Source organism: Anomalospiza imberbis, chromosome 3, assembly GCF_031753505.1.
Source record: "Anomalospiza imberbis isolate Cuckoo-Finch-1a 21T00152 chromosome 3, ASM3175350v1, whole genome shotgun sequence".
Taxonomy (NCBI): domain Eukaryota; kingdom Metazoa; phylum Chordata; class Aves; order Passeriformes; family Viduidae; genus Anomalospiza; species Anomalospiza imberbis.
Window position 1 is genome coordinate 105,784,477 of NC_089683.1, and position 16,116 is coordinate 105,800,592.

At 50.7% G+C, this 16,116-nt stretch overlaps 1 protein-coding gene across 2 annotated transcripts in view; it reads left to right on the plus strand.

Annotated features, from left to right (window-relative positions):
- The first annotated feature begins 9,310 nt into the window (after positions 1-9,310).
- The window catches only part of SLC24A3 (solute carrier family 24 member 3), a 116,032-nt gene continuing 109,226 nt past the window's right edge, over positions 9,311-16,116 (plus strand). The window contains exon 1 of one of the 2 annotated variants that reach the window (XM_068186299.1): positions 9,311-9,514. In XM_068186299.1, coding sequence (XP_068042400.1) covers positions 9,376-9,514 — 139 coding nt within the window. In that variant the 5' untranslated portion in view covers positions 9,311-9,375. The remainder of the gene's footprint in view (positions 9,515-16,116) is intronic. The other variant, XM_068186300.1, reaches the window with a different exon arrangement.

The window sequence follows — 16,116 nt, forward strand, 5'->3', positions numbered from 1 at the left end:
AGTTAGTACATGGATCCCTTCACTTATTTGGGCTGCTCCCTGTGCTCCCAAGCAGTGGAAATGTCCTATGTTCCTTGTAGCAGCGTATAAACATTCATCCTCTCCTTCCTGGCCCCATCGCTTTGATCCGTGTGCTTTTCCAGCCATGCCTACTGGCCATGGAAAAACACATCAGCCTGAGCTGATCTGTTTTTCCTTTACAAACAAGTGCATTGAGTCTTGGGAAGTGGGACAGGGAAGGGAGATCATGGAGCTGCTGGGCAAACCAGCGCATCCCTGACAAGGCTTCAGGCGTGTTGGTTATTGCAGGCAGTGGAGATCTGGGGTCATGGTACCTCTGCTTCTTAGAAAGATTTGCTGTTTCTTCTTTGGTGCCAAACAGGAAGCTGTTTGTTCCTTCTTTTGCCATAAGGAAAACAAACCCTAAGGTGTCTAATGACTCTGCCCTTTCTGAAGGCTGTTTTGCTTCAGCAGAGATTACCAGGAAAAGAGAAACTTAGGAAATTGTATTAGCTTAATTCCTGGGGCCAGCCTGTGAGTGAGCAGGGAGCAGGTGCTCCTTTTCTGGATCTATTCTATTGCTTCTGAGTGCTTATCCCCATCCCTTCCCTCCCCCTAAAGCTTGCGGAACATGAAGAATGAATGTGCCCTGCTTTCTGAATCTCACAGCCCTCAAGGGAGCCCCAGGATTTGGGGGGCTTGACACATAATTTCTGCATAGCTGAGGCTGGCAGCTCAGCATTTAATAGCTGTGTGCCTGGAAGAGTGACTATAAAAAGTCATGTTTAGATTTCTGCAGCATTCATCATTTATTTGAGAAAATGCAGCAGCAAGCGTGTAGGCAGACCCAAATATGGGAATTGCTCTGCCATCTCTGTCCCAGACAAAGGAATAATCTGGGTTCCAATGCCTTCTTCTCACCCTGACCCACAGCTGACACTAGTGACACACCTATTAAGGCTGTTCAGCAGTCACCATTAACCACTGAAGTCATGGAAAAGCAGGCCCAGCAATTAGTAGTTTAATGCCTAGAGCTTGGAAATATTTTCTTGTTTTGTTTTTGTTTTGTTTTTGTTGTCTATGTAAGTGGATTGCTTAAAGTGCATTTAACAAACACAGAGTCAGTCCTCTCTGATTGAAAGCTGTGTTAATATTATTTAAGTTTGGAAATGACTGGAGGTAAATCAAATTTAGGTAATTTTGCTTCTGAATAAGAACTTGCATTGAGGGATTGAATGCATTTTAACTAATCCACTTAAAGTCAAGCAGTGACTTAATTTAGATTATTTTTCCTGAGCAAGTTTGTCTAGGTAAGACCTTGCACTGCTTTCCAACTCATCCTGCTTCACTCTGGTGGAGCGGTGTGCCACCAGCAGAATTAAATCCACGTACAAAAATCACAGTGCTGGGTTCCAAAGTGTGAAATTAAATACTAAATATATATCTGGGAGCATGAAGTCATGGTCTAGATGAGGTTTTATTTCTCTCCTTTCTAAACAGCCAGTAGAAATACAGCACATTATTTGGAGAAAAATACAGTACATAGGACAAGAATTTGAAGCAAGTCCAGAGATTGTCTTTGCTGTCCCTGAGGCAGTACACAGTGCAGCAGCTGGGTAAGGGTCTCAAGTGATTTCATGGTCCTACCTGCCTTCAAAATAATTCTTTTTCTGTTTTTTACAAAATACAGTGTCCTGATGAGTGTCAGCTTCTTATATGTGGTGTTTGCATGGCAGGCTGTTCCAGGTCACCCAGAAGAACTGGGGCTGATTTGTCACTGAAACAAACGAGAGCACAAGTGAGTGATGTGGCTGCCTTTCTTCTTGGTGGGGTTGCTCACACGGGAGATAGTGAAAGTGTTGTCCTTCAGGTAAGCAGAAATTTTGTTTAATATTGCGAGCAAGTGGGATCCTGGATGCTTAATTAGGAGTTAATTTAACCACAAATTAACCCAAATTAACCCTCTTTGAAGTAGGGATTGACTGTGCTGCTTTTCCAGCGCAGCTTCTTTACACGGAATCACTTAGGTAGGAAAAGCCCTCTAAGAACATCAAGTCCAACCATTCCCCCAGCCATGGTCAAGGCCACCACTAACCCATATCCCCAGGTGCCACATCCACTTGGCTTTTAAATCCCACCAGGCATGGGGACTCTGACACTGCCCAGGGCAGCTTCTGCCAGGGCTGGGCAGCCCTTTCCACGGAGATGTTTTCCTAATACCCACCCTAAACCTCCCCGGGAGAACTTGAGGCTATGTCCTCTCATCAGGGTCTTCCTGGCAAGTGCCAGCCATGGGCAGGTCAGTGCCACAGCTCCTCGGACGGAACAGCCCAGCTTGTGAGAGCTGTTACATGAAACGGGATTTGAGGAATAAGCCCGGGGCTCACGTACTTCCCTGGCTGGCAGAGGACCTTGTTGTTTGGGCTGGATGTGCTGGCTGTTTCCTGCTGGCCATGATAACGTGTCGGGAATTGGGAACGGTGGTGTTGGCCGGCTGGGAGCCAGCCCGGGATTATCAGCTCCTCACAGAGCTGCTGCCCTCTTCCCTGGGGCTAAAAGTGCCAGAGGATTGTGCTGCATGCTGAAAACGTGCTGGTAACATGAACTCTTGAAAACAGAGCAAAACTTTTGCACTTGGATATTAATTTCTGAGAGACTTTGAAAATATAATTTAATTTTACAATAAAGATTTGAAATAAATTTGGCTAAATTACAGATACATTTATGCCTTAGAACTGGTGTCAACCTAGTTAAACAAAACGGTAATTTATGTCAAAGTGTAGTTTTATGTAGGTCAGGCCACACCATTTCGGAAAGTGAAAAAGTGTTGTTCCAAACTGTCACCTCCTGACATCTGAAGCACATTGTGTGTCAGAACCTGGGGATATATTTTGGCTAAATTAGGTGTCATTGAGGAGACAGGAAGGAGCTTATTTCTTTCTTTTTTTTCCTCCATGACCTGCCCAAACAGTGGCTGTGAGACCCTGGTATTTGCTGTGTCTGGAGTGCTGAAGGACTCAGTGACCAGAAGCAATGGAGCTCCTTCACCAGTACTGTACAAGAGCTCTCCCACATCAGCTCTCTCTTCCCACAGGGATATTTTTGGGTGGCTGTGCTGGTTTGCATTACGCTGATGCCTCACTAGATGTCTCCAGGAGCAACCTGTGTGCTCCAAGATTCATTGTCTGATAAATCTGTGACTGGAACTGAATCCAAGCAGGAGCTGGCCTGTTTGCATGCTGTCACTGCCTCTTCTGGAAATGAGAACCAATCTCTGCAGCATGCTTTGTTGCTGGGAACTGGTGACAAATTCTGTCATGTAACACATTTATAGGCAGAGAAGTGAGGGCTACTGCTGGGCAGGGGGAAACATCCCAATGAACTCTCTCTCGGTCTTCTCTCAACCCAGGGAGGTTTCACTCACAGTTTAGGATGCCAACAAAGCTTCCTTCATAAACTACTCCTCCACCTTCTCCTATATCTGGAAATGAAGAAAACAAATGGTAAGCAATAAACTGTATCTCTGCTCACAGGAAGGATGATCACAGCTTCCTTCCAGTGACTTTAATTAAGCTACTGCGGCTGGGCCAGTAAGTTCAGCTCACTCAGCCAAGCAGCAGCATTTCTCCTCCTTGTAATTGTGAATTATCTCATGGAGCTGTAGCCCTGCACTCCGATTGCATCAGCTCATGTGTGAAGTGCTGATGAGCTGGTTTCAGATAGGGATCCAGAGACAGTCCCAGGAATCTCAGGGATCTGCGTACAGGTCCTTCCAGTGCGAAGGGAACAAACAGCCCCCGGTGCCAGAGGCTCTTGTACCTCTCCTGCAGACCATGTGCTCCTCTCCTGTTGGCAGTCACCCTTTCCAGCCTTTCTAAATCCACACACACTGCCGGGAGGGTGGAGGGGAAGGAGGAGATGAAGATTTATCTGCTGTCTGAAGGGAAGTCACACAGAGTGGCCTGGGAGAGGCCACTGGAATCACCCCAGGGCAGCCACCTCTGCAGAGCTGAGGCCTGGAGAGGAGGATATGGAGACCCTGGAGGGAAGTGCTGCTCACAGGCTCGTGTTGTTCAGTCCTTATGAAAGACCTGGGGATGGTCAGAGCATGCCCCTGGCAAGCCCAACAACATTCCCAAGCTGGGGAACTGACCAGAGCGCAGGAAGGAGGCAGGGCTGCCATTCAGGGCACGAGGAGGAGCAGTGGGCTGGCAGGAGCAAAGTGCTGGTTTGCTGGATGCGTCCCTTTTGCGGGGCAAAGCCTCTCCCATGTGCTTGCTGTGGCATCCTCCACGAGCAGCCCAGTGTGATGGTGCTTTTTGGAGGACAGCATCCCTCGCAGGCAGGCCACTGGGGAGGGGTCCAGCAGTAAAGGGGGGCAGAAGCATTGGTGATGATCCAAGATTTATATTAGATTTCATGGTCTTTTTTTGTTTTCTCAGACTTTTATGAGCTGTAAACTGTGAGCTCTGGATATACCAATGTTAGGATTCATTCTGACACTGCTATTTTCCAATATTTACACAGTTACCCATCCTTCTTCTGCATTTCTGATTTTTTTTTTTTTGCTTCAGAAACATCTTCTTGTGGCAAAGGGTCCTCCAGGGCAATTTCACTGCATATAATAGGGTTTCATTTGCATTTGTTTTGAATTGTCTGCCCTTTAATTTTATTAAATGTTGCTTTTTTTCCAGTGCCATCAGGCAGGTAGAAGAGCCGCTCTTTCCTCTGGAGCAGTTGTTATTCCCCAGACTTTCCCAAGGCGGGATGCGCACGCACGCATACACACACACACACAAACACTCACACAGAGATACACACACCACCAGCCACCCTGTGCCCGAAGAAGGGGAGGGCAGCACCGGAGGATGGCCCATAAGGGGACACAGAATCACTCTGTTTGTAAACCTGATCATTGATTTGAGAGCAAACAGGCTGCTGCTGAAGGAAAAAAAGGAAAGTGTCATCCTGAGGCATTCAGCAATGAGCTATGCAAGGCACAGCCTCAAACCACAGGAAGCCCTGATATCCCATGAAGTAATAAATATTTTTCTATAAATATCAGCGTTTTTATTGCCTCTTTCATCCAGAAAGAACCCTAGTTGGCTTTTATGCACTGCATACTCAATTTGGTAATTGCTTCTCCTCACCACTGAAACACAAGATATTCCCAAAGATTCAGCAGTAGCAGAGGGTTAATTACCGGGACAAGCAGCTCCAACAGGGGAGGGCTGTCCTGCTCCATCCTGCCTCTCTGGCTCTCACCCCACTGGCCTCAGTAAGAGAAAACAGCACCCAAAAAGAGGGCTGCAGGAGAAAATACCTCCAAGCCTCCAAAAGGAACAAATACACATATAGTGTCTACAGTTTCTTTATTCTGTTTGCTCATATGTGTATTTAGTTGTGAGTCAAGAAGAGAGGACGTGGAAAGCTTTAGATGAATCTGTCTAGAAAAGGGTACAGACCAGAAAAGGAGTGAGGAAGCTGGATGCTGCTGCTTTCCTTTAACTGCCAAGGACCCCAGAACCCTCTGGCAGAAGGAGAGCCAGAAACCAGCTCTGTCACAGCCCAGTTTGTTTTCCCAGAGAGCTGAAACACGGAGAGTGTGTCCCCTCTGCTCCCTCCCGTACAATAGACCTCCCTGAAACCCTGAGCTCACCACAAAGCCTGTAAGTACAAATACTTTTCTTCAAGCTTTTCAGAGAGAGGAAAGAGCTGCCAGCCTTCAGGAGGAGGACACCCAACTTTATCCAAGGCTGTGACCTTAAGCTGTTTTATCTAAGCAGATGCAAACTTATTTAAATATTCATAAATAAAATGGGAACAGGCGTAGCCTAAACTCCTGTAAACTATTTTTACATTAAAATCGCATCAGCTGGTCAGCCTTTTGAACCACCCTGAACCTGGAGTACGGGTGTGTGACTGAGAGGAGGAGGTTTGTCATCACCACATGAGGCACTGCTGGGAGCTGACCAAAAGCATCGCTCCTTCAGCTGCCGGCCACCAGCCAGCAATGACATCCCTGTGTACACACGCTCCCTGGCCTCCCTCAGGGCATGGCTGCCTGGATTTGCCGTACCCAGCTCATTCAGATGGGTAGCTCTACCTGGGAGCAGGGCACTTGGGCAGGCTTTCTTCTCACTGAACAGGCAGGAAGGAGAGAGCAGTGGCAATCAGCAGTGCGTTTAATTGCATCCTCTCTGTGGCTTGCAGAGGATGCATGTGTGTGTCTTAGGTTTGTGGGTTAAACAGCTGGTTTAAGCCAGCCCCTCTTACCTCACAGGAGAGGCAACCATGCCAAGCCACCCTCACTGCTGTTTTAACCTGGAACTGGAGCTGTGCTCGGTCACAGCCCTGGCACCGAAACGCTCAGAGAGGAGGAACAAGCAACTAACACATCCAGCAGCACATGCCTGAAGTGAAGGCGCAGCTTTCTGTGTAGGCAGGCACTGGCAGGGAGGGTACAGGAGCTGTGCTGCAAAGGTAGGGCCTGGGACTGGAACCCAAGGCAGGGAACCCTCCCGTTGTCCTCTGAGACCCAGCCGGCGTGCCGCAGGTGGGCCTCCGCAGCAGTTCTCTGTGTGTGGAATGCAGCAGCAGTGAGACTTGGTGATTCTGCCACGCAGGTGCTCTCTGCTGAGCAGCACTACCCAGCCCCAGCTCCATGGTGCCCCTGTCCATGTTTGGCCAAGAGTCCAGGGCCACTCTGAAGTGCAGCTCCTTTCAACCCTTCAAACTGGCTTGGGGTGCTGCCTGCCAGCTGGGGATCACCCTCACTGGCAGTTGGATTCTGCCTGGCCAATGTGCATCGATTGTGCTCTACTTGAATCCCAAATATTTTTCTCCAGAGTTGAAAGTTCTTTGTGAGCATAATCTACAGTCCAAACAGAAGAAAAATCTCTGTTTGGTCTGAAGCGCAGAACTTGGCATGGCTTGCGGGGGAAAATGCCAAGTACGCGAGGGCTGTTTGCTCTCCTTGCAACAGTCACGACTGCTCCTCAGCTCTGCTAAGGCACATCTGGCTGTCATCTCTGCACATCTGTATCCTGTGATTTACACAGTTTTCTCCCAGTTTTATGTGGTTTTGCACTGTGGAAAGAACAAAAGCGCATCTTCCTGCTCCTCTGAGAGCCAGCTCTGTGGGAATCTTCCCAGGGCCCTTGCAGAGCAAGGGGACCTCCTCCAGAGCCTCCATGGCCCTCCACGGAGAAAGCTCTGCGTGGCAGCAAGCGTGGCAGACAGTGGCAGAGGTGCCACAAAGCAAACCCTGTAACGCTCATCAGCATGCTAGTCACGTCTGGACTTTAGCAGTTTTTTTTCATGCAGAAGATTCCTGTAGAAGATAAATATAGAGTGTTTCTTTCAGAAGAGTAACGGTTCCACCACGGTTCCCTTCCTTCTGTTTCTTCCAGCAGACGGAGCCGCTCAAAGCTTGTTCCACCCACACACCGGTTTATTGGTGGGAGAGAAGAGGGAATTCTCCTGTCTTATGCTCCCCAGAAATGCACATGCTTCAGGAGCTAGTACTCACTACACTAGTAAGGCATTCACTAAATTACCTAGTGATTCTGAGTGGGAAATTTGTTCCTGAGCTTCACAGGCTTCCCAGATAGTCCCAGTCTCCATTCTCAAGACAGTGAGCTCTCACCTGGTATTTACAAGCATTCCTGCAATGGGACCAGAGGAGGCTTATGATGGAGACATGAGTAATGATTTTGCAGTGACTCTCAGGGCCACATTTTCAAGAAGTGACAAGACTTCAAAGTGACATTTAAATTTAAAAGGAGTATTTGGGGAGCACTGTCACAGTGCTCTGTCATGTCAGCAACAGGAGCTTTCACTCCCAGGCCCCTCTCACCCTGCAGAGGATTGACTGCTTTCCCATGGCATCAGTCGGTGAAAGCAGTGGGACTGTCAGGATCTCTTTCCTTAGCTGGAGTGACTTGCTGTAGTGTTTGACAATGCTACACGTTTCAGAGCTGTTTACCAAGGGATAAAACCTGCCCTGCCAGGGGGAAGGGAGTGTATCCTACCCAGAGAAAACAAACCAAAACAAAACACTTCTTCCATAGTTATATCATAGGCCAGTTCTCAACTCCATTTACTGTCTGGGTGGGAGCTGGCTCTGCCTATCCCGGGCCAACAGAGACAACAGCGTTGTTAAAGTTGTGTAGGAGCATAAGCAGTAAATGTGTAAGAGTAGAGTTGGAAACCAACATCCTGGTCAAGTTCAGAACTGGCAGAAACCCTTTCAGGAGAGGGTGGGTGCTGCCCGCAGAATGAGACTGTCTTTATTGAGAAAGGTTGGTAACTGACCAAAACTACTGACAGTGCTGTTTACTTTCATTTCAGTCTGTGTCCATCGTACCATGGCAGCTCTTGAGAAATAGTCGTACCTTGGGAACAGAGGTATCCATTCTGCTGTCCTATTCATCTCAGCTGAAGGTGGCTATCTGGCAAAGAAGGTAGATCCCTCATGAAACTCCAGGGCCCCTCCTGGATAATGGTGTGTGGGCCCTGCAGAGGCAGCTGCTCCCTCACGTGCGCACAACACTCTGGGTTCAGCACAGCCTCTAAGCGTTTGTGTCCATGTTCCAGTAGCAATTACGACATTACAAGAAAGGGGGGAAGAACGGTTCTGGCTGGCCCAGGTTTCTCAAGCACCGCAGCCCCAACAGAGGAGGGCTGGAGTGGCTGTGCATGGGCTGTCCTGTGCCCGAGCAGGTGGCACAGCTCCCCAGAGGTGTGTGAGCCAGGGTGCCAGGGTGCCCAGCGGAGCGATGGGAAGCAAGCGGGCTCACATAGGACTGGACCAAAGGGCAGATGGGGCAGGTGGCTGCTCACCCAGCAAAAAGTTCAGGGCAGAGTGTGAGAAAGGGGGATAAATCCCCAGCCACCCACAATGAGAAACCTCCTGGTTGTCTGAAAGATGCAGGGGTGGCAGCGAGGGCTGCCTCCCACCGTCCCCGGGATCTCTGGTGAGGGGTCAGTGGTGCGCTGGGCCTTTTCTGGTGTCCAACACTGCCTAGGCGGCACAGGCCGTAGCCCAGGCGATGATGCCGAGCGGTCCCGAGCGCCCCAGACGGGAGGTGCGATGGGTGCGATGGGTGCGATGGAGCGACGCTCAGCGAAGACGACGCCCAGCCAGCCCCCTTCTCGCCCAGGGACCTGAAGGCAGCTGGCAGCGAGCGCCCTGCCGGCGTCGCGCCTTGCTCCGTGTGCCGGCCGAGGAGGCGCCGAGCCCCGCAGACCCCGCCGTCGCCGTGCGGCCCCCGCCCCGTCCCGCCCGCGGTGGGCGGGCGGAGGCGGCGCTGCGGCGCCCGGCGGGGCTCGGTGCGGCGCGGGGAGCGGTCGGAGCGCAGCGGAGCGGCCGCGATGGGCGCCCCGGGCACGGCGGCGGAGCGGCGGCGGCCGCGGCGGCGGCAGGGGCAGCTGCTGCGAGGGCAGCGCTGCGCGCTGTGCGCGCTGTGCGCGCTGGCCCTGCTGCTGGCCGGCTGCACGGCCGGGCGCGGCGGTGAGTGCGGGGCCGCGGCGGGGGGCAGCGGCCGGGCCAGCGGAGCCCGGCCGCGGAGGGCGGCGCCGCGGGGGCCGCGGCGGCCGGCGCTCCCTCACGGGCTCCGCGCCGGGGCCCTCCCGAGCCGGGGCGTTGCGCGCCGGAGGCGGCCGCGGGAGCTGCGCGAAACTTGGCGGAGCTCGGCGCGCGGCGGGGCGGAGCGGAGCGGGGCCCGCCCGCCCCGGGGGTCCCGGCGGGCACGGCGTGCCCGGAGCCCTTCTGCGGAGCCGCGGCGCTGCCACGGTGCCCGCCGTCCGGGGGTCCCTGCCCGCCGCGCTTCGGCTGCGCGGGGGGCGGTCGGAAGCGGTTTGCGTTGTTGCTTTGCGGAGCCGTGAATGTAAGCAGAATTTAGGCAAGGCTTATTTGCCTTTAAGAAAAGAAGAGCGTACGTCTCCGTGACTCGAATTTGCTTTTTAAATAAACAGTCGTGTCTGAAGGGTTTCACGGTGTCCAGCATGGTGTAAGGAATGCTCTCATGTTCAGAGAAGAGCACAAACACCAGCTACGGCTTGAACGCAGTGTTTCTTGTGGAGTATAACGATGTTGGGATGTGTTTTTAAGATTCGGGGCTTTTATGCTCTCAATTTAATAATTTAATCAAATTGTCTTTTTTTTTTTTTTTAACATCTTCTAAAACTTATGCTTTTTCTTGTAAATGTGGATTGCTTCCAAGAAATAAGGCCAGGAAAAACATGAACATTGTTGTAAGTAAACAGGAGTTTATGTATGTACTGAGGCATATTCAAGTCTGTCAGCACGGAAGATGCAGATGTGTGACACCAATATCCATCCTTCCTTTACCTAAATTTCAGAGGCTGCCGGTGAGAAGGGCTGTGGTGCTGGGGCCAGACCTGTGCTCTCTTCCCCCTTCCTGTCATCAGGAAGATGATCCGTGTCCGGCCGAGCAGACTGGTTGCATGCTGCTGCCTTTACCACACAAAATATTGATAGATGATGTGGCAAGGGTGATTTTCACACTTATTTTAAAAGTGCACTCCTCTCTCTTAAGTGCAGTGCTCCTTCCCATCCTATGTTTTGGGGTCCCTGCCTATGCAGAAAGAGCTCCATCTGCTGTAAAGGCTGGTGCCACAGGTGCATTTGTGCTCTGCCTGAGCTGCCAAAGTGTTACCCAGCTGGTGCAGCAGACTTGTGTCAGGGCTCTGGCTGCTTTGCTTCAGTTTGGGAGCCTGTCTCACGTTGTGATCAGAGTTTGCTCAAAGTTAATCTGAGAGGTGAGGAATGGCGTTTGCCACGCAGAGCCAGGAGCGACAGGGAGGAGAATCATGTCACAGGGGGAAATTTTCCACAGCATCCACTGCATCCACTGGTGCTGCACAGGCCCAAAGTGAGCAGGCTCTCAGGGAAGCCTCGGATACAGCCTGATGCTCTCCAGCATTTGTGTTGTGCTCAGGAGGTGGAAAGGTGTGTTTCAGTATTTTTCCCACATAAAAACATAGTGTTTAGGATCCACAACATAAACTTTTGACTAGACTGTGGTGCTTTTGTGTCGACTGGCATCTCTCTCTCCGCTGCCCTGGCAGGAGGCTCTGGGGTGGTTTTCACTGTGTGCTGTTCGGAGTGCATGTGGCATATGTAGTTCCCAACATCTTGATGCCAGAGGGACCGATGGCAGCGTGAGGTTGGGCACAGGCTTCCCCAGGGTGCTGCAGTGACTGCTGCTCCTGGAGAGCGTTGGTGTTGAGGCGTGTTCCAGCTCAGAAACCTAGGCTTGAATCACCTCTTTGCATGATGCACGCTTGATTTGAGTGCTGCAGCAGCTTTTCTTCGTCAGTCCCCTTCCCCTCAGGCACTGTGTCAGCCATGGCCTGCATCCGGAGGAGCCAGGCTTTTGGGATCTCTGCAGACCTGTGTGTGTGTGCAGAGGGTGTTGGGTGCCAGAGCCTCCTTGTGAGGTGTGTGTGCTGGCACGTCTCCACAGGAAACAGGCGAGAGCCCTTCTGGAGAGGCAGGTAACCACAGCAGTCTAGTTGATAAACCATCTGGAGCAGGCAACTCTAGGAGACAGGGCACGAGCTCTGGGTTTCTGCTCTGGTAGCTCCCCCTGCTTTTCTGAGGACCTTAATCAAATCTCTCCATGTCTAGTTTGGCTGGGTCTCGAAAATAAGGCTACTTTGTCAAGTGAGTTTGAGATCTCCTGATGCTAAATTATGTGTAATAACAAAGAGTTAAAATACTATAGTATTCTGTGAGGCTCATTCCAATGATCTCTGTATTCCACAAGGGTCAAGCTTTTGGAAATAGATATGGTGCTAAGAAGAAATCCAAGTTCACACTGTCTGGGCAGTGATCATACGGCTGGGGTGCCCCTTTCTCGCTTGCTGGCAGTGTAAGTCTGTGGTTATGCTCTGGCATTGAGGAGGTCATGCTGTTAACTGAGAGGTGTAACTGAGACCAAACACAGCCCTGCAGACCCCAGATCCAGCTGCCAACCGCTGGCTGCCCGACTGCCACCCGTACAGAAAGGGTTGAACAAAGTGTAAAGTTTGGTTTATTTTTTTCCCCTTCTTTATCCCCACATCAGTCTGACTCGAATTCTCTATTCTAAAGAGAGGGAGGAGTGGAGACCTCATTATATGAGACTGTCTTCTAAATTGTAATGATTCAGGTTTTTCAAGGGAGGCTTCTGAGTCAGGCCTTTTACCAGTTTGCTGTAGAAATAGCAGGGGCATCAGTCAGTGGGATTTTTCTCTTCTTTGTGTCTATGTCTTTGGCAGGATGGTGAGGAGAAGCTAGGTCTGATTCTGCAGCCCTTACTCATGGGGATGGGCACATCCAAGCACATGGAGTTGCTTGCATGATTCAAGTGTGGAAGATTTGGGTTTCTTTTAAGTCTTGTTTTAACTTGATGGGAGTGAAGTATTCAGAATGGTGGAGCAGGGCTTGCCAGATGCATTTTGACTGGCTCTGAGACTTACCCTAAAAACAAAGCTCAGGCTGTTTTCACAGGACTGGTATTTGCCCGGTCCTTGTGGGCTGTGGTGTGTTGAAAGCATCCATGTCATGAAAATGCACTCTTAGAAAGCCTCTGAGCAATCCTGGGTGGTGTGATGAAAGATGGGGAGCAAAGATCCCAGGCACGTCTGCCTTCCACCCCTGTGCTGGTTGGAGGAGCTCGCAAGGCTGGAATGAGCCACGTAGGCTGTTTGCTCCTGACCACTTTGTCACAGGCCTTGCCTCAAAGGGCTTTTCCTTACAGATCTCCTTACTGCCAAAATAATGCAGAAGAACCTTGGTGGGACGGATCCTGGTCCTCTAGCTGAGAGTTAAAGTGAAAACTCCCTGATTTGAGTGTTTTGGTTTGTGTGAACCAAGAAACCCAAACCGAACTTTAGAGGTCATGCAATGAAAGCACAAAAGCAGTTGTTTTCCTCACTTCTTCAGCGGAGCGTAATCCTAGCTTCAGTGTGAGTAATCCTAGCCCAGATGTATTGCTGTAATCGTTGGACCCCTGGATATGGGAATTTACCCTCACAAACTCGGGAGAAGCATCAGGCCAGAGTGTGGTATGTGACCTCTTTGGCAGGGAGCGTGTTTGGCCTTGCAGGAAATGACTTGTTCATTTATTTAGTACTTGTTCAAGGTCCTGCACCCACAGCTGACTGAGAATGAGCCCTTGTGTCAAGCAACTCGGAGAGCAGCAGGGATGGGACATGGCAGTGCTGCTTGCAGGGGTGAGGGGGCCTGACCAGAACCGTACTTGGCTGGCAGCATCAGCTTCAGGTGCCAGCAGAGTAGGGCTTGCACACCTGGCTGTGGCTGAACTGCCTTCAGAACTCCCATATCTCAGGGTCTGTGTGCAGTCCACTTCATTGAAGTGTTGTTGGAGCGCCAGGCCGCATGCCAGGCTGGCTGGCTTGCCAAGGATGGGTGCCTGAGGTGGATGCTGGCACAGCACCTGGGACGACAGGGTCGTGGTGCTCGGGATGATGGTGCGGGATGCTCGACATGCGGGATGCTCAGGAGCTCTGGCTCCAGTGGGGCGTGAGGGCAGAGGGCTGCTGGCTGCCCCAGCTGCTCAACAGCAGAGAAATGCCAGGCTGGAAGAGGGTGAGTTGCAGAAGGACTCAGCAGCTGATGTTCCTTTGGTGCCTGTCAAGGTGAGGTAGGCTTGTGCTGCACACCTGCCTGTGCTGATGGAGCTGTGCAGGCTCAATTCTGCCCTGTCCATGGCTTTTGGCCTCTCCTGCCCTCATTGGTGCCTCCTGCCTGGGCTCTGGCATGGTGGTGGCCCTTAGCTGAGCCTTTCCAGCAGGCTAACCCAGCAGAAAACTAGTCCAGGATAAATAAAGGAGGTTTATTGCCAAATCAGCACACTGAGATGACCTGGTGAGGGGCATTAACAGGCCATGGTCGAACAGAGAGCCCTTGGGTGGTGGCTGTGGTCAGAGCAGCAGAGCTCATGAGGAGGTGGGCATGCTTGGTTGGTTCTGTCCCAGCCCTTTCCTAGTACTTCCTTCCTGCTGCTAATCTCCAAGAGTCCATAATTAGAAAAGGCAGGCTGGTCACATTGTCTGTTTTTGGTCAAAGATGCTCAAAAGACTCGGCTGAACCTGTCATATATTCATGGGGCAGATATTTGTGCCTGCATCCTCTTGGGAGGATACAGACATTAAAAAAAAATCTGTGCTCATATGGGACAGGGTAATTTAGGAGATCAGCATCCAGCCCTACAGTTGGAAAACTTCCCTCACCCTGGACATGACCTGCTTCTAGGTGTTAGCCTGTCTCAGGGTACTTTACTCTGTTTTGTCTCTGTTCTTTAAATTGATGACAACTTTCTGGTAGCTTGGAGGATCATTAGGTTTTTTCTGATTTCTGTTCCTTTGGAGTGGTTTAAGTTACCCCTTCTGGATTTCCTGTAGATGAGCATAGAAAATTTAGTTTCCATAAAGCCTTCCCTAATAATAAAAGCTGAAGGAAACAGCCAGGTTTTGTGAAACCTGAACCTGAAAACTTCAGAATTTTGTGTTTTGGAATGAAAACCACATGAGGGTCACAGGAGTGCAGGGTCTGAGGGATGCACCTTAGGATCCAGTGCAGCAGCTTGGTGGTGGGAGCTGTAATGTGCTGTGCTCTCTCTCCCAGCTGCCTTTCACAGCCCACAGCCAGGCAGTTGAGCTACAGCAGTGCATTTTTTAAAACAAATTTAGAGAGTTTAACGTTTTTACTCTTTTTTCTAGCCTTGCCTTCCTTGCCCTTCTCTAGAGCAGTCTTTAGGCTTGGGGCTTTGGAGAGCACTGGGGATGTTGAAAAGCTTTGTTCTGCTCTAGGTTTTAAAAGCAGGAGCCAAGTCAGACCGATGCCAAAAGCCGCTGGTAACCTCATCCTAATTTTTTTCCGCTGCTGTGGCTTTCTGGGCGGGAGCAGTCAGGCATGCCCAGGTGTGGGCAGTGTGTTTGAGGTCCTTCCACGGTAATCATCCCTTCCTGTAGACATGCTCTCAGGAGAGTAGGGCTGCACGGTGAGTGGAGCCTTGTGGCTGCTCCACATTACTCACAGCATCAAAGGGAAAGCCTGTGGAAACAAAGTGGTAAATGTGTGTAATTTGCAGCTTGTGAATGGGTTCTTGGCTGACCCTACAGGGATGCAGGTGTTCTGTCTCTTCTCCCTGTGGGATCCTTGCTGGATTGTCAGACTCCTGCAGCCCTGAGCAGCCTGTCCTTGTTACTTAATGCCAAGGGCATCTGGATGGGAAGTTTGCAGTGAGCTGGAGATCCCTTGGGGTCAGTTCCCTCTGTCTTGTCTCATGGCAAGGTTCACGTTCCCTTTTCTTGCATCACCTCCTGCAGAAGGTCAGGTCTCCACAGCAGTCAGCAAAGGAATGCTCAGGTGAGACTGAGGCCGAATTTTGTCAGCTTGGGATCCATAGCAGTGGAGCTGCTGGGACGACGAGATGGCCATGGGATGAGCCTGCTGTGCCCAGGAATTTGGGAGGGTGTTGAGGCCTCCATCACTTTGGCCAGCAGACAGCTAAACCAGAGGACCAGCTGTACCTGTGTGAGACAGGAAATAGGTGCATTCCCTGCGTCTGTACTGTTGAATGGCTGGATTTCAGCTTAATGCTCAGATTTAAAAATAAAGTGGGTATAATCTCTAGATGTTAAACTTTTCTTTAGAAGCAGGCTGAGAAGACTGGAAATAACAGGATTTTTCAGTGTGCATGATTGTCAGAGGGAAAGGAAGGGAAGGGAGTGGGATAGGATGTTGCATCCAGCAGAAGGGGCTGGACTCCAGTCCAGATTAAAGACTGAAGTTTGAGGTGAACTGGAGATGTTTAAGCTGTTTTTTTCTTGCTGTCTTTCTTTTTGGTTTGTTTGTTTGTGGGTTTTTGTTTTGTTTTTCTTTTTAGGTTTAATGTTTTGTTTTTGTGGGGTGGGGTTGGTCTTTTTTGTATTCCTGGGACTAGGAGCATTGTACCAAGGACTCTAGGGAAAGGACCTGGGCCTTGTTCTTCTGGAAGAAGGGAGGCATTGAAGAGGAGTCCAGATGTGGTGTCCAGGGAGAAAGCTGTGTGAGACAGTACTTGCTGTGACTTTATTTGC